The sequence below is a fragment of the Lipophrys pholis genome (genome assembly GCF_963383615.2).
Source record: "Lipophrys pholis genome assembly, chromosome: 9".
NCBI classification, from domain to species: domain Eukaryota; kingdom Metazoa; phylum Chordata; class Actinopteri; order Blenniiformes; family Blenniidae; genus Lipophrys; species Lipophrys pholis.
Genome location: NC_137639.1, coordinates 672,719 through 693,210, shown reverse-complemented (window position 1 = coordinate 693,210; position 20,492 = coordinate 672,719). Strand labels below are relative to the sequence as shown.

At 46.8% G+C, this 20,492-nt stretch overlaps 1 protein-coding gene across 3 annotated transcripts; it reads right to left on the bottom strand.

Moving 5' to 3' along the window:
• Positions 1-13,439: 13,439 nt before the first annotated feature.
• LOC308114049 (uncharacterized protein) lies at positions 13,440-17,980 on the bottom strand. 3 transcript variants are annotated; one of them, XM_080470683.1, is made up of 3 exons: positions 17,830-17,953; positions 15,353-16,548; positions 13,440-14,462 (listed from the first exon to the last, which is right to left on the bottom strand). In XM_080470683.1, the coding sequence occupies exons 1-3, from the start codon at positions 17,852-17,854 to the stop codon at positions 14,262-14,264; spliced, it is 1,422 nt and encodes a 473-aa protein (XP_080326809.1). In that variant the 5' UTR covers positions 17,855-17,953; the 3' UTR covers positions 13,440-14,261. The 3 variants fall into 3 exon arrangements, with proteins under 3 accessions (XP_080326809.1, XP_080326810.1, XP_080326808.1); XM_080470684.1 differs by having other exon boundaries at positions 13,446-14,462; positions 15,714-16,548; positions 17,830-17,980; XM_080470682.1 differs by lacking the exon at positions 13,440-14,462 and having other exon boundaries at positions 14,924-16,548; positions 17,830-17,951.
• Positions 17,981-20,492: the final 2,512 nt, after the last annotated feature.

The window sequence follows — 20,492 nt, the reverse complement described above, 5'->3', positions numbered from 1 at the left end:
TCACATCAACAAACATCTCAGAGCCTCTTACAATGATAGAGAACAACAGAACCCTACTAAACCTTCCAGAGCAGCAGAAGGAACAAGCAACAGTGGAAACCAGGAAGAACTCCCTCTCAGGAAGAACAGTTCATAAGAAGTCCCTCTTCAGGAAGAAAGGGGGCGGAGCCTAGACTCTGGAAGGGGGGGGGGGGGGGGGAGGGCATCCACCTTGACCGGTTGGGGGGAGAAGTACATGGGATAGGACAGGGAGAGAGAGGAATAGAAGAGGGAGAGAGAGAGGAATAGAAGAGAGAGAGAGAGAGGAATAGAAGAGGGAGAGAGAGAGGAATAGAAGAGGGAGAGAGAGAGAGGAATAGAAGAGGGAGAGAGAGAGGAATAGAAGAGAGAGAGAGAGAGAGAGGAATAGAAGAGGGAGAGAGAGGAATAGAAGAGGGAGAGAGAGAGGAATAGAAGAGGGGGAGAGAGAGGAATAGAAGAGGGAGAGAGAGAGGAATAGAAGAGAGAGAGAGAGGAATAGAAGAGGGAGAGAGAGGAATAGAAGAGGGAGAGAGAGAGGAATAGAAGAGGGAGAGAGAGAGAGGAATAGAAGAGGGAGAGAGAGAGGAATAGAAGAGAGAGAGAGAGAGAGGAATAGAAGAGGGAGAGAGAGGAATAGAAGAGGGAGAGAGAGAGGAATAGAAGAGGGAGAGAGAGAGAGGAATAGAAGAGGGAGAGAGAGGAATAGAAGAGGGAGAGAGAGAGAGGAATAGAAGAGGGAGAGAGAGAGAGAGGCAGACAGACCAGAGAAGTACAAATACTAAGAAAAGTCTATGATGAGCGTTGGTCTGATGATGAACTAATCTCAGTCTGGAGTTTAAGGGCCGTGCTGTTGTGGGGGGGTCCCGGTGCTGTGGGGGGGTCTCGGTGCTGTGGGGGGGTCCCGGTGCTGTGGGGGGGTCCCAGTGCTGTGGGGGGGTCCCGGTGTTGTGGGGGGGTCCCAGTGCTGTGGGGGGGTCCCGGTGCTGTGGGGGGGTCCCGGTGCTGTGGGGGGGTCGGGTAGTAGGACCGTGGTAACTCCACTCTGGGAGTCTTGGGTCTGATCCCCTGGATCCTGCTCCCCTCCTGTCAGGATCTGGTGGCTCCAGTAATGTTGTTACACAGAGAGAAAGAAAGAAAGACAAGAAACAGAAGCTCCAAATGTAGAGTTCCTCCCTTTAACGGGAGAGAGGAAATCCCCTCAGCAGTCTAGGCCTAGAGCAGCTCAACTTAGTGCTCCTATTTTATTCCTAATGAGAAGCTCTATCAAAGAGGAAGCTTTTTAGTCTCCTCTTAAATAAACTAATGGTGTGGGCCCTTCGGACCGAGGCTGCTAGTTGATTCCAGAGTAAAGGAGCCATATGGCTGAAACTCCTGCCTCCTCTTTTACTTTGAAGGACTTTAGGGATTACCAACAGTCCTGCATCCTCAGAGCCAAGGGCTCGTGGAGGGTGAGACACTTCTAGAAGTTTCTCCATATAGGACGGAGCCTGGTGATGAAGAGTTTTAGATGTGATCAGAAGGATGTTGAATTCTATTCTAGATTTGATGTGAAGCCAGTGTAAGGATGCTAAGACTGGGGAGATGTGCTCTCTTCTTCCAGTTCTGGTTAGTAAACCTGCAGCAGCGTTCTGCTCTAGCTGGAAGATCCTAACAGAGGAGTTTGGACATCCTGACATTAGGGAGTTACAATCATCTCATCTTCAAGTCACAAAGGCAGGAAGCATTTGTTCTGCATCTTTGAAGGACAAGAAGTTTCTCATTTTTGCAATATTCCTTAGATGGAAGAAGGCTGTCCTGGAGACATGTTTAACATGGGACATAAAGGACAGATCCTTTATGTCCCATGTTAAAGATCCAGCAGAGATGCTGACACGGTGCTCCTCTAGCAAGCCTGCTATATTAGCCAGGCACGCTGTTACAGGCTGTAGTTGAGTCGCCGTCGGCTTTCTTAGACTTTGTAGTTTTCGACATTATTACTTAACTCAGTTATACGAAGCAGGGCTACAACCTGACGTGCACTTTGCATTAAAAGGGGCGATAAAAAGGACTTTGAAAAGTAAAAAGCACGGGAGAGCGACACTAACACGTCTTCTACATTCCGATGTCCACCGGAAGTCTCCCTCCTCCACCACTTTCACGAGCTATTTGAGTGTTAGTATGACTTGGAGGGGAGGCTTCATTTAGACTAACATACTCATCTTTACGTAGCAGGTTTCTGTTCATCCAAAGAGATCAATGTTGTGTTCACTTATCAGATCATTGACTAGAAGAGCTTTGGATGATAAAGATCTCATGTTTAGGAAACCACATCTCATTTGTTTGTCTTGATTTTGTCTAGTTTCACACTTGATACGGATGAAGTTTTTGTAGTCATTAGAAGTAGTTTTCCTAGGTTTAGATAGTTTTATACTTGTGGTGGTCCGAGGGATAGACACAGTCTCTATGGGATGTTTAACTAAGTTAGCTATGGTTGGTGACTGCCCAGAGGGAAACTCAGAGAGGCGTGTAGGACTGCCACTCTGTTGCCTGGTCCCCACTCTGCTACGTCAGGATGGAGGAGCTAAGCTTTTAACTCTGTTTCTAGATAAGAGGTACGCTCCATCCAACGTGGGATGGATGCCGTCCCTCCTGATGAGACCAGGCTTGTCCCAGAAGGACTTCCAGTTATTAATGAAGCCTACCGAGTTACTGGGACACCACCCTGACAGCCAGCGGTTAAAAGATGAGGCTAAACATCTGGTCCGTGATGAGGTTTGGGAGGGGGCCAGAGAAAACTACTTCGTCTGAAATGGTCGGCGGTATGTGCACACTGCCTCTACGTTAGCTTTGAGGACCTCAGACTTCTTCAGGCGAACGTCGTTTCCACCGCAGTGGATTATAATCCCTTTAAATCTCCGTTTACTCTTGGTCATTAGCTTTAGCTGGGACTCAATGTCGCCTGCTCTGGCCCCAGGCAGGCAGCTAACTGTGGCCGCTGGTTGTCCTAGGTTAACGTGTCTCACTATTGAGGAGCCAATAACCAGCGTGTCCTTCTCAACCAGCGTGCTGCTGAGTGGGGCAAACATATTGGAGACACTGACGGAGGCCTGCGGGGTGTAGCGGGGGGGTCCGGTAGACTTCTTGCTGCTACGTTTACCCCTGGCAGTCACCCAACCGCCCTGTTCCCCCGGCTACTCGGGGGCCACTGAGGGGGGGCTAGAGTTAGCAGCTACCTGCGCTGCTAAGCTAGAACGCTCCCCTCCAGCTAAACCTGGCGGGGGGCTACTAGCTACAGGGCTAGCCCTAAGCTGGACAGAGAGGAGACGTTCCTCAAGCTGACTCAGCCTCGCCTCAAGTGCTACAATAAAGCTCCAGGTCACAGGTCCCCGAGTCAGTAACTGAGGTGGAGGTGGAGCTGAACATCTGACATTTGGAGCAGGAAAAAATAACATGACTGGACTTGAAACAAGTCTAAGGCTTGGCAATGACAATGTCATTGAGCCATAGAAATTGTCCACAAAGAACACACCTGATATGAAATGGGCCCTGTGGAGCCTGAAGTTGTCTCCCAGACTTTCCTCTTCACAGGTACAATCCCTCTCTCCCTCCTCTGTGGGTTGGCAGGGAAACGATGAACTGAGAGTTGTGGACAAGTTTCCTGCCTGTTAGTGCAGCCTACAGCTACACAGAAGATGCTCATCTTCTCTAAAATCTGATCAAATTCAGCCTAAAGCTTCATTGTGTTTACCATGTTGTATACAGTCGGAGATGTCCTAAATGGCAGCCACATTACTTCCACTAGACCTCTGATGTCACGTGCAAAACCTCAATACCGTGTAGGTTAGTCTATACTGTACAGTCGACAGTTTGTTAGAATCTACTAGAATATGTCTACACTTTAGACATATTTGAGTAGATCATTTGGGATGGATTGATCCCAGTATGAATATTATTCGTTCCTCATTACTCCTCAGAGGGGGCATTTCGTCACTAAATTGACCCATCGGTAGCAGCCATACTGCGTGGCTCTGTCTAACACTTTCTCATGCTCCTCTTCTTTAAAACGTCTTCTGAACAGTCTTGAATGTCATAAAATCGTTCTCTTTCTTCACGTCGTTGTGCGTCTATTGTTGTTGCCGACAACCAGGTGTCGAAACACGTGTCCTCTGGGTGACAACACAGCCAAGACGGCGGCATTCGAGAATCACAACTTAATTATTAGGGACCGAGCCCGAAAGGCCAGGACCCTATTGTTTTTGTAATGTTTCTTTTCTTTCTTTGGACTCCTGACGTCCCGGCATTGAGCCCAATGTTGACCCCCAAAACACCCTCAAGAACTCACCAAATTCGGTATGCTCATCAAGACGGGCGATAAATCTAAGAAAATGTAGAAAATAAACCACAGTGCCAAAATATGCTCTCTGGTGCCACCTAGAAACACTAAAACAGCCACCACGGCCTTTAGGAATGTCGTAGGGAGATCAAACCAAAACTCAATTGTTCGTCTCCTCAAGACCGGAAAATCACGCGCTGATACCCCTAACCTACACTTCTGTTCAAACATTTGAGGTCACTTCGAAATTTCCTTATTTTTGAATAAGGCTATTCCATGCAAGAAATTGTCAAGAAAGTGAAGATATCCTCCAGCGGTGTGTCCTACTCCCTTCAGAGAACAGCACAAACAGGCTCTAACCAGAGCAGGAAGAGAAGTGGGAGCAGGAAGAGAAGTACATTAGAGTCTCTAGTTAGAGAAATAGACGCCTCACAGGTCCTCAACTGGCAGCTTCATTAAATAGTACCGGCTAAACGCCAGAGTCAACCTCTCCAGTGAAGAGGCCACTCCGGGATGCCGGCCTTCAGGGCAGAGTGGCAAAGAAAAAGCCAAATCTGAGACTGGATAATAAAAGAAAAGATTAATCTGGACAAAGAACAGAGACATTGGACAGAGGAGGACTGGACAGAGTGTTATGGACGGAGGAATGGGAGTTTGAGGAGTTTGGATCACACAGAAGAACATTAGTGAGACGCAGAACAACTGAAAAGATGCTGGAAGAGTGTCTGACACCACCTGTCAAGCAAGGTGGGGTAAGGTGATGGTGTGGGGTTGCTGTGGTGCTGGTAAGGTGGGGTAAGGTGATGGTGTGGGGTTGCTGTGGTGCTGGTAAGGTGGGGTAAGGTGATGGTGTGGGGTTGCTGTGGTGCTGGTAAGGTGGAGTAAGGTGATGGTGTGGGGTTGCTGTGGTGCTGGTAAGGTGGGGTAAGGTGATGGTGTGGGGTTGCTGTGGAGCTGGTAAGGTGGGGTAAGGTGATGGTGTGGGGTTGCTGTGGTGCTGGTAAGGTGGGGTAAGGTGATGGTGTGGGGTTGCTGTGGTGCTGGTAAGGTGGGGTAAGGTGATGGTGTGGGGTTGCTGTGGTGCTGGTAAGGTGGGGTAAGGTGATGGTGTGGGGTTGCTGTGGTGCTGGTAAGGTGGGGTAAGGTGATGGTGTGGGGTTGCTGTGGTGCTGGTAAGGTGGGGTAAGGTGATGGTGTGGGGTTGCTGTGGTGCTGGTAAGGTGGGGTAAGGTGATGGTGTGGGGTTGCTGTGGTGCTGGTAAGGTGATGGTGTGGGGTTGCTGTGGTGCTGGTAAGGTGGGAGGTTTGTTCAGGGAAAAGGATTTTGAATAAGGAAGGCTATCCCTCCATGTTCCAGCGCCATGCCGTCCCCTGAGGACAGCGCTTGGTTGGAGCCAGTTTCATCCTCCAGCAGGACAATGAGCCAGAGCACCTCCAGAGGGTGGAGGAGTATTTAGAGGAGAAGCAGGCAGCTGGTATTCTATCTGTAATGGAGTGGCCAGCACCGTCACCACATCTAAACCCCATTGAGCTGCTGTGGGAGCAGCTTGACCGTATGGGACGCAGGAAGTGTCCGTCCAGCCAGTCCAACTTGTGGGAGGAGCTTCTAGAAGTGTCGGGTGACATTCCTCCAGATTACCTCAACAAATTAACAGCTGGAAGGCCAAAGTGCTGCAATACTGGGATTACTGCAGATGGAGGATTCTTTGACCAAAGCAAAGTTTGAAGGAAAAAATTATTATTTCATATAAATATGATTATTTCTAACCTTGTCAATGTCTGGACGATAGTTTCTATTTATTTTACGACTGGAGTGTAAATAAAAGTGTGACTTTTCATGGAAAACACAAAATTGTCTGGGTGACCCCGAACTTTTGAACGGTAGTGTAAATCCAACAGGATGTCTGCAATTTACCTTTCAAAGTAAGATTTTTACCCAAAAAAGCCCTCACGCCTAGCTATCTCCTCTGAGGGAGACAAAATTTCACCCCCTTAACACAATCATCAAGAGTGGTGAAAAATAAAATAAAATGTAAAAATTAACACCCAGAGTGCCAAAATATGCTCTCTCGTAATACCGAGAAACACTAAAATGGCGACCTACAAACACTATGGGTACAGCTGAAAAGTCCTCCTGTCTCCTTATCTATGGACTTTACCTTAACCCCTGGATGACGTCACAGGGTTAGGGAAAGGTGTTTGGAGGCTTCCTAAAGGAATGAAGGAAAGGTGGTAGGAGGCTTCCTAAAGGAGTTAAGGAAAGGTGTTAGGAGGCTTCCTAAAGGAGATAAGGAAAGGTGTTAGGAGGCTTCCTAAAGGAGTTAGTGAAAGGTGTTAGGAGGCTTCCTAAAGGGGTTAGTGAAAGGTGTTAGGAGGCTTCCTAAAGGGGTTAGTGAAAGGTGTTAGGATGCTTCCTAAAGGGGTTAGTGAAAGGTGTTAGGAGGCTTCCTAAAGGAGTTAGTGAAAGGTGTTAGGATGCTTCCTAAAGGGGTTAGTGAAAGGTGTTAGGAGGATTCCTAAAGGAGTTAGTGAAAGGTGTTAGGAGGCTTCCTAAAGGAATTAGTAAAGGTTTTAGAAGGATTCCTAAAGGAGTTAGTGAAAGGTGTTAGGAGGCTTCCTAAAGGAGTTAGTAAAGGTGTTAGAAGGCTTCCTAAAGGAGTTAGTGAAAGGTGTTAGGAGGTTTCCTAAAGGAGTTAGTGAAAGGTGTTAGGAGGCTTCCTAAAGGAGTTAGTAAAGGTGTTAGCAGGCTTCCTAAAGGAGTTAGTGAAAGGTGTTAGCAGGCTTCCTAAAGGAGTTAGTAAAGGTGTTAGGAAGCTTCCTAAAGGAGTTAGTAAAGGTGTTAGGAGGCTTCCTAACAGTTAGTAAAGGAGATCACGGTGGTGAGGCAGTCAGACTTTCACTTAGTGATGTCATAATAAAGGGACGGCGGCTCTAGTTAGTGACGTCTGCCATGGTGGGGAAAGAACTACAAGTTTCTGAAAATGGACTACAAAAAGCGCATCCCTATGTCAGGTCTCTGTGTCGTTGTGTTCCACCTGTGTCTACCCTTTCCCTGTGCATTTAAACCCCTCTCCCTCTGTTGTCATTGTCGGATCGTTATGTTTACTGGTCATCATGCCGCTCCTCTTGTCGCCCTTGTGTCTCCTGTGTTTCCTCGTGTCCCCTGGACTTCAATAAAACAATGGTTTTTATTGAACTCTGAGTCTGCGCTTGGATCCATCCACACACCACTTGCAATCCCTGACACACTAAATCCAACAGGAAGTCTGCAATTTGCCTTTCAAAATAAGATTTGCAAATGCTATCTCCTTCGAGGATGAATATCATATCGGCTTCAAAACCCGATTAAATGACAGAGGAGACTCCTGTTAAATAAATCAGTTCAACTTTTTGATTAGTGGAGCAGTTTCATTTTTATTAGCCATCAAAGTTCCGAATGCCGAATTCTGCTGCCTCCCTCTTCTCATTCAAATACGTGGGAAAACCAAAATGTCTCGTCAAAAGCCTCCGTGACAGAACACCCCGAACAAGTACTGACTGTGGCTAAACCGTCACCCTGAGTGACAAAACCAGCAGATCAGGAGCACGAGGAGAACCTGCCGAACAAGATGATGTCACACATGAAGGGAAAATTCCATAAAACATGAGCTTTTTGATGAGAGAGAACAATGCTGTTAATGATGTTATATATTTTTTTCCCGCAATTTGAAGCCACATTTATCATTGAGTCTGATGGAGCAAAATTGTGCGTCTGCGTCAAACTGCGCCTCCTAGTGTCTAAAGTTTGTCTGACTGCTTCAAAACCCACACAGACTGAAAGATGACAAATTTTCCTCTCAAGAAATTAAAATTTCACTAAAATATTTGCCTGAAAACCAGATTCTGAGGAGCTGTTTCTAACATATGTAGACAAATTCCGTCCCCTCCCCCACTCTAGACATGGTTTTAGACAGCCAGGCGTCCAGCCACCATTTCGACGGTCAATTTTCTGAAAAGATGTACAGAAAAATGGTGGCCGTGTTCCTCAAAGCCTCTAAAATATGTGTATAGTGGCCATCACTACTTGCAACCATCTAATTTTGCCTAAATCCTAAATCCTTTAAAGCATTTTTAAAGACCGATTTATTCTAAAATATGTCGAAGACTCTGTAATTGTGAGCCTGCGACATGCAAATGAAAACAGTCATGTCCCTGTCATTGACAACTTTGTTAGGTGGTGCAAAGACGCACACCTACAGCTCAATATATCTAAGACCACGGACATGGCCATTGACTTCAGGAGAAACACAAATACAGGTCGGAGCAGTGGTCGCAGGGTCTCTGGTGCCTGACGTAGCAGCAACCCCCGAACCCGGTGGTGGAATCTGGAAGTAAGGGATGACGTCAAGCTGAAGGAGTCCTACGGGCGCTGTTAGCTCATAGGACTCCCAAGGCAGCTGACAGGTACCTGCAGGCCAGGCGGGCCGCAGCCCGGGCCGTGGTGGAGGCAGAAACTCGGGTCTGGGAGGAGTTCGGGGAGGCCATGGAGGAGGACTATCGGTCGGCCCCGAGGAAATTCTGGCAAACCGTCCAGTGCTTCAGGAGGGGGAAGCAGTTTTTCACCAACACTGTTTACAGTGGCGGGGGGAGCTGCTGACCTCAACTGGAGATGTCGTCGGGCGGTGGAAGGAATACTTCGAGGACCTCCTCAATCCCACCATCACGCCGTCCGTTAAGGAAGCAGAGGCTGGGTTCTCAGGTAGACTCGTCCAGAACCCAGGCTGAAGTCACCGAGGTAGTTCCTAAGCTCCTCGGTGACAAGGCACCGGGAGTGGATGAGAACCGCACCGAGTTCCTTAAGTCTCTGGATGTGCAGGGACTGTCCTGGCTGACACGTCTCTGCAACATTGCATGGGGGTCGGGGACAGTGCCTCTGGAGTGGCAGACCGGGGTGGTGGTCCCTCTTTTTAAGAAGGGGGACTCACAAAGCCCTTTTTGGAATAGGGATCTCTTTGGGAAGGGAACAGTTTTACAATCTCCAACGCATATTGTGTCCTCTTGTCCTTTGGTTGAGCACTTCTGTGGGTGTAATGGATAGGTTGCATTGACGGCAAGAAACTCCATTACATGTTTTTCATGAACAACATGTTTGCATCAAATACTATGAATATGCCTTTAACTAATTCATGCACCTTGAAGCATTGTACTTACCCATACTTTTCCAACATGTCACCGACAACGATGTTGACAAGTACACAATGTGTTCGGTCTTTCATCTGTCCTTTAGTTGCATATTCTGCAAGTATTATGTCCCCTCCAGGAATTTTGTTCCAGAATACAAAAATAAGATCACCCTCACCCCAAAAATATAATGTCAAAAAACATTATTTACACCATAAGGAGAAGGAATGTACAAAAAACACCACCTCTTCGGCTTGTAACCAACTGTCATCAACAAGCTGCCTCTTTGGGGGGGTTCAGAATGCAATCACCGGTGCACTGTCTTTTGGGAGACATCAGAAAAGCATCACTATCCGACCAGCGCGATGATAGTGACAAGGTGTCTGTGCATGAGGATGCAGGAGAATCTGAAAAGAGGGAACACAGTTTCAAAAACACATTTCACATCCGATTTCATGAGCTGACCCACAGTTTCAGAAGAGAAGAGGTGAGAGCATGGGGAGACATGGTGAAACTGTGCATGTGTGTCTTTCATTTATATACCATAAATAGACTACAATCAGTTTTGGTGGATAATGTTGCAATGGTCAGATATTGATAGTGTAAGCCTGAAATGTACAATTTGATGAAATGACCACTGACAGAAAGATTGTCAACAATCGTCCACTGGATGTCAGATTTTATCGCCAGGATGTCGCTGAAGACCTCTTCATCAACCTCTATCACACTAAGTCAGCTGGTGGATCTAGAACCTAGAACCAGTTCTTTTCAGGCTTTTCATGGTGACATCATCAAGATTCAAGATTCAATTTATTGTCATTCTACTTTTCAGTACAACGAAATTACATCAAGCACAGATGGAAAGAAGAAGACAACATTGGGAGAGGGAGGAGAAAAAAAAGAAGTCACATTGCAGACAGTACTCAATCATTGTGACTAAGTTCACCTCCAGGTCTTGTTTGGCGTTCTGACCGCAGGCTGAGGTCTGCATAAGCCAGCAGGGGGCGCTCCGCTATGAGACGCTCCACAGAATTTCTTTCTAATGAAGCCAGACTTCTGGTTCCTCAGGAACTACTAAACAAACTACAAACTACTGGAAATGAAACTTGGAGTTTTTAGAGCTAAAATTAGCCTTTTAATGGCTTCATGTGAAAGAGAACTTTAATCAGAGTGGTTACCTAGGTTACCATGGAAACGGCTGTAGAGCAGCGTTCTATCATTCTACACCTCCATTCCTCCATGTTGAAGCTTTTGATTCAGACACGTCCAGAAATAAAGTGAAAGGAGCAGAAAGTCACTATGGAATGTTGGAATGGTGGAAAATAAGACCCAAACTCCTTCACAGCTTATTTTAAAAATCTTTCTCTCTCTGTCCACTCCGGGGCTCCGGACTAAAACAAGACGGACGTGAAAAACTTCAATAGAGATACAAGGAGACGTAATGTCTTCTGGCTCTTTGGTCTGCATCCGAGGTTCAGGTCAGACTAGATGGAGCGACCCGGACCGAACCACTGTTACAGTCCGTCTCCTGGTTCCTGGTTCCTGGTTCCTGGTTCCTGGATCCTGGATCCTGCTGGCGCTACGCTGGTGGAATCAGTGACATACTGCGTTTTGGAGTGACGCAATGATGTGGCTCTCACTTGGCTCCGTTAACGGTGGAACAAGAACCGATTCTTTGGAGGTGCTCATTTAAGAACTGGCCCTGAACTAGAACCTGGTTCTTGTTGGTGGAAAAGACCTGTCAGAGAGCCATTTGGACCCGTTTCCCACGGAACAGAACACACTGGGAGCTGCAACCCTTAATGTTTACATATGCCGCTTTGCACACTGGTGGTTTTGTTGACTGGGTTTATTGAAACGTCGTTGCTCCACAGCACCGTGGTCTCCTGCCGAGGTTCAGACGCTCCTCTCAGTAGCAGGAGAGGAGATCCAGCAGCAGATGGACGCTGCAGTTCACCAGGAGAAGGTTTTCACTGTGTCACAGATAAAGAAGCTCACGGCTTCAGACGACCGTGGAGCTGCAGCTGTAGCGAGCTGCGGCCACAACTTCTGCGCTCTTCGCTCCACTATTGTTGCATAACAACGTTACTTCCCTGCGCCATTCACAACCCCGCCTACATTTTACCGCACTCTCTGTAGACAGACCGCGAAACACAGTTGGTCTGGGTGCACTTTGCCTTACCGTACCGCCGCGCTCAGAGATGTACTGCAGTGGGACCGAGGCTCAAGGAGCCGTAGCAGAGGAACCAAAGAGCGGTGGGTTGGTGACCCCTGATCTAGGGCGTAAGTCCTCGAGACCTGAGATCTGGCCAGTATATACACAACAGCCCTTCCTGATGAAAACGTATCAAAATCTTACTCAAAACTTAAAGGGCGTGGCCATGGCGCGCCACTGAATATCTGGTTCGCCATGAAACAGGAAATGATGTGTTTCTCTGCTCTACATGCTGCAATCATCACAGTGCTGCCCTGAACACATCCATATGCTAATGTCCATTCACTGTCATTGCGCCACCTATTGGTAAGAGGAGGTAAAGGAATTATATTTTCACATACCATGGCTTCAAACTTTGTGATCTCATCCTTGAGACTGGTCGAGACATGAAGCCCATCAGGACAGACTAGAACGCCATGACACCCAACAGGAAGTCTGCCATTTGGCATTCACTGTGAAATTCTCGTGTTGAACTTCTCCTACAGTGTAAATCCAAGGCACCAAATAATATACAACAGTCCTTCCAAACAAAAATCTTTTCAAACATTAAAGGGCGTGGCCATGGCAGCCTGACGAAAATCTGATGGTTCACCATGAAACAGGAAGTGATGTGTGACTCTGTGCTTCATGCTGCAATGGGCCTAAAACTTTACAAGCTTGATCAGAGCCCCTTGTTGTGCTCTCACCAAGCTTTATATTTTGGGAGAAATATTTTTTGTGTATATATGGAGCATTCACACCTCACAGGAAAAGATTTTGCAAACCGGAAGTGATTGAGCAAACTGGAAGTGACTATAAAATTGGGAAGTGACTCTGTATAAACCAGAAGTACCCCTGTGCCATGTGTCTGGTGCAAATGTTTGTAGCCACTGGTGTTTGGATCAGTCTCCAGCTCTTTCTGTTGTCCTTTTCCCATGTAAAGGCAGTTTCTGTGAGTACAATGGATTTCTAGAATTCAGTTTGTTTCTTTTCAGACAGTGAAACTGTTTGTTTTGTTTTGTTTTTTTAGTTTTACAAAATATTAAGTACCCAAACAAATTTCATGCTCCAGAGGATCCTGAGTCCTGGAGTTTGTTGGGGAAAATGTTTAGCTGCTTGGAAAGATAGCCCAAGACACTCCTTGAACATTGAACAAATCAATATGCCAATATCCATACACAGACATAGTGCCACCTGCTGGCAACAGGAAAGGTTGTTTTTTTTAACTTTTTTTTGTGTTATTAACTACGAAACCTCGGCGTGCATCACGTTCCGATGTTTGGGTGTGTGATGACCCGTTCATGTGATAGTGCCAAGAGTTTTATACTACGAGATGATCTTTTTTTCTTTCTTCAATGGATCCAACACTTGTACTGCCAGCAGTGTGTATTGCTTCATATTTTACCAGCTAGTTTTCATTCTTCACTTGCATTCAGACTCGTTGACGCTTGTTGTGAAAAACTGGTTTTCCCACATTTTATCATTCACACATGCTGATGCAGTCAGGTGCAGAAAAGCTCCCACACGTGTTCCTGTGGCCAAGACACTGTTCTGTGCTGAATGTGAAACACAACCTGTCCTTTACGAGAGAGAGAGAAGAGAATCAGCCTGAGCCAAAGTGTAAGACCAAAATAATCCCATCAGGAATAAACAGTGAAAATGACTCCATGATCATTTATATGTTATGAAAACTCTTGACCTGTGACTCTGTGAGGTGTAGAGAAATGATATATCAAATAAAAATGCTTGTATATGATACATGTAATACAACTGCTGTTTATTATTCAATTCAATTGTATTATTCAATTCAAATACAACACAGTCATTTCAAAGCACTTTTACAGAGAAAAACCAACAGTTTGATGAAAACGAAAAACTTTTTAACAGGAAGAAACCTGCAGAACCAGAATCCGAGGAGGAGACTTTCCATGTGTATTTGTCGGAGCTATTTATGAATATGTTTAGCAGGGTATTTGTTTAAATATTTTTTGTTGTTGACTTATTAGGAAACTTGGGGGCCAGAAACAGGTTGTACATGTAGAGGCCATAGGTGACAGGAAGAGGAAGGCATACAGTTCTCTTCAGACCGGTGAACAGACGACCAGGAAAAGATATAACTCGTTATAGGGAAACCCGTAGCGCTTCATCTTTTGTTTTCTTCAACCAAACCATCAACTAAAGTGGAAGTGGATGGTTCATTCTTTTTAAAAATGTGTTCAGTGTACAGCAGATATAGAAAATACAATCACACCTGTATTATTAGTAATACTCTCCAATATCTATTTCCTGTTTGGGCATTTTCACAATTCTTTCCCTTCAGCGTTATCGTCTCTCCTACATTCATTACACAACCATCTCCAGCTTGAGCACTGGAATTGCTGTCAGAGAGCCGTTACTAATGAAGCTCAGTGACAAAACATTCAGAATCCAACTCCCCCACTGTGTTAGATTCATTTCCACGTCACATGCTGAGCACAGACCTTCTTAAAAGAGGTAAATGGGCTCAATGAAACTATAATTTGTCGTGGCAGAGTTGCATGTTTGGTTTCTTGTGCTATTAGCTTGATATCCACATCATACATCAGCATTGTTTAAAACTAAAGAAAGTCCCACTTCACAATTTTTGAAGCAAACTTTGTTTCTCTGTAATTTCATGTCCTGCCATGATCTAGAAATTTTCATGATGAGGTATTCGGCTGCTTCCTGTGGGCTCTCCACCTTCCTGTGGGCTCTCCACCTTCCTGTGGGCTCTCCACCTTCCTTTGGGCTCTCCACCTGCAGGAAGGTTCTTAATGGGTCAATGTGATCTGGGTGGCGGTGCTCAGACTGACACCACCACCACCCGGAAATGGATAAGAGGGAGAAAATGGATGGATGGATGGATGGATGGATGGTATTGGGCTGGTGGAAACACTAAGGCCCCATTTACATGACAACCTTTTGAGTGAAAACACAATGTTTCATTGCACAAAAGTTTTTCGTTTCGACAGCAAAGTTCTGAAAACAATGTCTGTTTACATGGAAAACGCAGAAACACTGAAAATGATGTAGGTAGCTTGCCAGGCCATGAGTTATGCCGTTAGTTGTCTAAGTAATGAAACCACACACACGTGTACGGACAACAATATGCTAGTTCGTTCTTCAAAAAGTTGCGTTTTCCCCTGTTTACACGGAGACAGGAACATTTTCAAAAAGTTCCATTTTCAGTGATTCCCAGCACCATTGTCGTATAATTGGACACTTAAAATGGAATGGAAGTTTCCCTTTTTTCAGTTCTCATGTTGTCATGTAAACGGGGCCTTAAAAATAAATTCTCTGAGCCTTCTGTAGGTTTAATCTCACCAGAAGGAGGCACCAGTTGTTAGCTAGAGAGGATTTGTCATTGCGAAGATGTAGGCTACGGGAATCTGCAGTCCAATGTTGACGATGTGCCATTTCCCGATTCCTACGGCCCCTATCACCAGCCCTGCCACCGTACCCAAAGTCCCCGGCCACTGGGGCCACTTCACGGCCACGGCTGCCACCGCACCCACAGACACCCCAGCTGCCCCCACAATGCCCAACAAGGCCCCAGCTGTTCCCCCCTCTCCCAAAGCTGGTGCTAAGACCTCCACCACAGCAAGTAAACTCCCAGCCACTAAAGCTGCCCCTGCTATGACTTTCACCTCCCCGGCGTCTCGTCTGACCAGGGCTCCTCCCACTGTGGCCCCTAGACTCAGCTGACACGTTCTGGATACGAAGAAAGCAGCATTGAGCGCTTCCAGAGACGACTGGTAGTTCACTCTTGTTTTGATGGCATCTTTGGATGTATCGTCTCCGGCTGCTTTCATCTTGGTCGCAGCTGTCAGGGCCTCCTGCCCGGCGTGAAGGGTGAGCAACGCAATGACGAATGTCGCCAGCATGCCCATGCATCCCACCAACATCCAATACTTAAAGTTTGAAGATTTAATAAGGTAATAACCTATCACTGCCACTATGGCCAGGAGCACGATAAACACAGATTGGTGGCGTCCATAACCGACTAACCCAAATCCTGATGTGATGACAGCAACCACAGTCATTGGTATTCCTGAGAAAGCCAAGAAGTCCACATGTTTAATGACAATGGTGTTGATCCAGTCTTGGATTGTCCTTTGCTTCATCTCTGCTTCTTCATTGTCCATCTTCTTCCTTTCGATTTCTTCCCTCTGCTTTCGTTCGGTGGTCCACATGGTCATGGGATCTGTTCCGTTTTCGCTGCCTCCGTTGTCCAGTGTCAAGATCCTCTCTTCTATCTGCACAGTGACCCTCTGTCTCTGCTGCATGTCAGCCGTCTGTAAGTCCTCCCTCTCTCTGGCCCAGTCCACAGATCCCAGAGAGCAGCATGCCTCACCCTGCTTCCACAGGACCTGGAACAGGAAGCGCATGGGCGGTTTGAAGACCGTGAAGACGCTCAGAGCCCAGAGGAGTCCCACCATGCCGTAGGTCTGAACAATCCATTCACTGATGCCTCCGAATGTGGCTCCACTCAGCGTCGTCCCGAAGGCCCCGGCGAGTCCTGCACTTACCCACAGACCCACAGAGTCTTTGTGGGAGGGGGTGCAGCTCCTCATGGACACAAACCCCGAAGCGACCACCGCGGCCAGAATGACCCCGGCCATGGCCGACGTCATCGCTGTCGTCAGCGCCGCGGCCCCCACAAGGGACCCCAAGCCCAAGGGCCCCACCGTGCCAACTGCATCCATGAGAGGCTTGAGTGGACCATCTGCAGTCATCAGGGAGAGCGTCTTGTCTACTGGATCCTCGGTGGCTCCCAGCATGCATCCCCCCACCGCTCCCAGGGCGAATCCCACAGCTGCCTGCCTCAAGCCGCTCAGACTTCCTGAAACATGAAGCACAGGAAGCTGTTAAACATCATCAGATCAGGAAGATTCTTTTCTTGAGCTGTCAATCAGTTCCAGCCTGTTGATTCGTTAATCACACAGGTTTTGTCACTTGATTGCTATTGATCACACTGGTTTCCCCCTTAACTTGGAGTTTACAGAGAAAAACTAAACAAGTGTATTTAGTTTACTTCCTTTGAGAAGAAATGTACAGTCATCTGCATCGCTCTGTTAGCAGCTAACAGTTATCAGCTACGTGCTAGCTGCTAGCTACTAGCTGTTACTTGTTTCTGTATGCATGGAAGTCACATTTCAAACTGAAATGACTTTGGTGCTATTTCAATTCTAGTACATGGAAGTTGTAAGCTGATTTTTACTTGTTGACTGTATCCCCAGGAATTGGCAATTTTATAGAATTTTTATTTTCATACATTCATTTTATGTGTGTGGTTTCATACAAAAAACAAACAACAGCACCCACAAGTGGCCCAACATGAAAACTACATCATTTTCAGAATGTTGTCCTGTAAATGTGAAACTTTTCTGAAAGAAAAACACAAACAAAGCAATTTCCCCTGAAATAGAGTAAACGGGGCCTTAGCCTGCTCCTCTCAGTACAGCCTTTAAATGCATTCACTGATCATGTGTCTATTCACATCTGATTCAAAAGGTCATTTTATAATGCCTAGAAACATTAACTGCACCACTAAAGCCAATATAATGTGAGACTAAAGCAGTTTGCCCTTTTTTTTGTCATGCAGTAACATCATTTATATAAGATTTCTCTAAAGTCAGCTGACATGCCACAACCTGCTCATCTGGAATGTAAAGGCACCTTTTTACTCCAAAATGTACATTTTTAATTTCCTGTTAATGTTTATAAGTGAATCCCTTCTCTGACCTTTCGTTGACGTGAATGAGTGGGAAGTTGCACATGATGAACCCGCAGTCACTCACATGAGTGGACTGGTTCGTCAGGTTTAACCAGACGAGGCAGCACGCTGCAAAGATTATTGTCACTTCTTCCCCCAACATCTAATGTCACTAATCTCGGATTACAGAAAACAGACAAGAGCCCAAAGGAAGAAAAGAAGACCTGAATGCAGAAATCTCCTCAAAGTCACTGAGATAAATGTGTATATTCAGAAGTGAAGCGCTTCAATTAAACCTCAGTCCTTTAACAGTTTCTGCTCAGATGGATTCACACGTTACAAAGATTCTGTAGCTTTCTCACATGAACACAAAGAGGATAGGAAACTGCAGATAATAAAAAGGATTACCTTTACCAGGTGTAGTCAGCTTCATGTTGCTCTGGGATGTTTCTCAGACTGAAGAATCCCAGACTTCGTCTTCTGGCCGAGTTCACAGCACCTTGTGTCATGAAATGTGGAAAGAAGGACTCTCCTCTGCCTGTTCACATGACAGGCGGTCACAGCACACACCTTCAGCAGGTGTATCCTTCCACCCAGAGATCCTGTCTCAATGAGCAGGATCTCTCTGCTGCTCATGCATTTTGTGAAGTTTTGGCAAACTAAAAGAAAACATCAAAATTTTACATTTTTGGTTTAGCTTTGGTATGAAAGCCCTTCATATCATGGTGACGGTGCTCAAAATGTGATTAAAACAAACCCAGTGAGGTTGAAATCAAGACATTGGATTATTTTTCTTATGATACATTCATTTTGAAAGTCAAACAGTGGTTCAGTTCAGTAGTTCTCAAACTATCCAATCCAATCCAACTTTATTTCTATTGCACATTTGAACACAACAGCCGAGGTCGATCAAAGTGCTTCACAGTTAAAAGTAATAATAAATCAATAAAACAAAAAAGGGCAACAACGAGTAAAAAACATGGTAAGAGTGAGTAAAGATCACAGTAAACTGACCGTGCCACAGTATCACAGTACTCGATTACAGTTAAAAGCCAGTGAGTACATGCGTGTCCTGAGTGGACACTTGAAGGACTGAAGAGACAGAGTGGTTCTGATGTGGAGAGGCAAACGGTTCCACAGACGGGGAGCAGCCAGGGAGAAGGCTCCGTCACCTCCAGCTTCCAGTCTGGATCTGGGTACAACAAGGACCATGTGACTGGCTGAGCTCAGTGATAAACTGGAGTGTGAACATGTAAAAGATGGACCAATAAGACGCTGCCAACCCATTTAATCCTTTAAAAACCAATAATAAAGTCTTCAGAACAATTCTAACAGAGACAGGAAGCCAGTGGAGTCCGGCTCAGCTGGGGGGATGTGCTCTGGTTCCTTAGTCCCTGTTAGAAGTCGGGCAGCAGCTTTTTGTAGGAGCTGGAGAGACGGAGAGATGGAGAGACGGAGAGATGGAGAGACGGAGAGACGGAGAGACGGAGAGATGGAGAGACGGAGAGCTGGAGAGACGGAGAGACGGAGAGACGGAGAGACGGAGAGACGGAGAGCTGGAGAGACGGAGAGCTGGAGAGACGGAGAGACGGAGAGACGGAGAGCTGGAGAGACGGAGAGCTGGAGAGACGGAGAGACGGAGAGACGGAGAGACGGAGAGCTGGAGAGACGGAGAGACGGAGAGACGGAGAGCTGGAGAGACGGAGAGACGGAGAGCTGGAGAGACGGAGAGACGGAGAGCTGGAGAGACGGAGAGACGGAGAGATGGAGAGACGGAGAGACGGAGAGCTGGAGAGACGGAGAGACGGAGAGACGGAGAGACGGAGAGCTGGAGAGACGGAGAGACGGAGAGACGGAGAGCTGGAGAGACGGAGAGACGGAGAGACGGAGAGCTGGAGAGATGGAGAGATGGAGAGATGGAGAGCTGGAGAGACGGAGAGACGGAGAGCTGGAGAGACGGAGAGACGGAGAGACGGAGAGACGGAGAGACGGAGAGATGGAGAGCTGGAGAGATGGAGAGCTGGAGAGATGGAGAGCTGGAGAGACGGAGAGCTGGAGAGACGGAGAGATGGAGAGACGGAGAGATGGAGAGACGGAGAGCTGGAGAGACGGAGAGACGGAGAGCTGGAGAGACGGAGAGACGGAGAGCTGGAGAGACGGAGAGACGGAGAGACGGAGAGCTGGAGAGACGGAGAGATGGAGAGACGGAGAGCTGGAGAGACGGAGAGACGGAGAGCTGGAGAGACGGAGAGCTGGAGAGACGGAGAGATGGAGAGACGGAGAGCTGGAGAGACGGAGAGACGGAGAGCTGGAGAGACGGAGAGACGACTGGTCCAGACCAATGTAGAGGGAGGGGCAGTGGTCCAGTCTGGAAGACATGAAGGCATGAAGGACTCTCTCAAAGTTCTAGAGTCAGAGACAGGGCTTCACTTTGGCCAACAGCCTCGCCTGGAAGAATCCAGGTTTTAGAACGGACCTGATTTGTTTATCCAGTTTAAAGCCACGATAGAGAGTCACCCCCAGATGGTTTGAGAAGGGTCCATTACATGATTGCAGAGGGCCGAGAGCACTGGTGTGGTCAGCAAGTGGATCTGGCTGCTTCAAGACAATAATCTCAGTTTTTGATTCATTAAGGCACAGAACATTAATTTCCAGCCCAGATTTTAGATCCTCCAAGCAGTTGAGTAGCGGCTGATATGAACATGCAGAATTAGGCCTAATAAACTAGCGTCCATTCAGGGGCTCAGAGGTCACATGGGGGGCCTGAGGCTCTGTGGTGGTCAAAACTAGATTTGGGAATTAAACCACAGTGAGACCATTCCCATCGTTTAAGGCTTGGTGAAAGCAAAGCGCTTGACCTCCATTAGGAGCCACTGTGAGGCTCGTGTCTTTACCAAGAAAACATAGAGACATCGACAGGTTGAGGTGGGTGATCGAACTACCAACCTAGTGATTGGAAGATGACCCATCTACCAATGGAGAGACATGGATGGATGGAATAGAAATACTTTATTAATCCCACAGGAGAATTATTGAAGGACGATGGATGCAGTTAGAGTAAATGGATCAAA

Bases quoted from the DNA above. Each gene is read 5' to 3' on its own strand.
- LOC308114049 (XM_080470682.1), bottom strand. From the start codon at position 17,854: ATGAAGCTGACTACACCTGGTAAAG. The intron at 16,549-17,829 runs GTAATCCTTTTT...TTCATGTTTCAG, and splicing joins GCTGACTACACCTGGTAAAG to GAAGTCTGAGCGGCTTGAGG.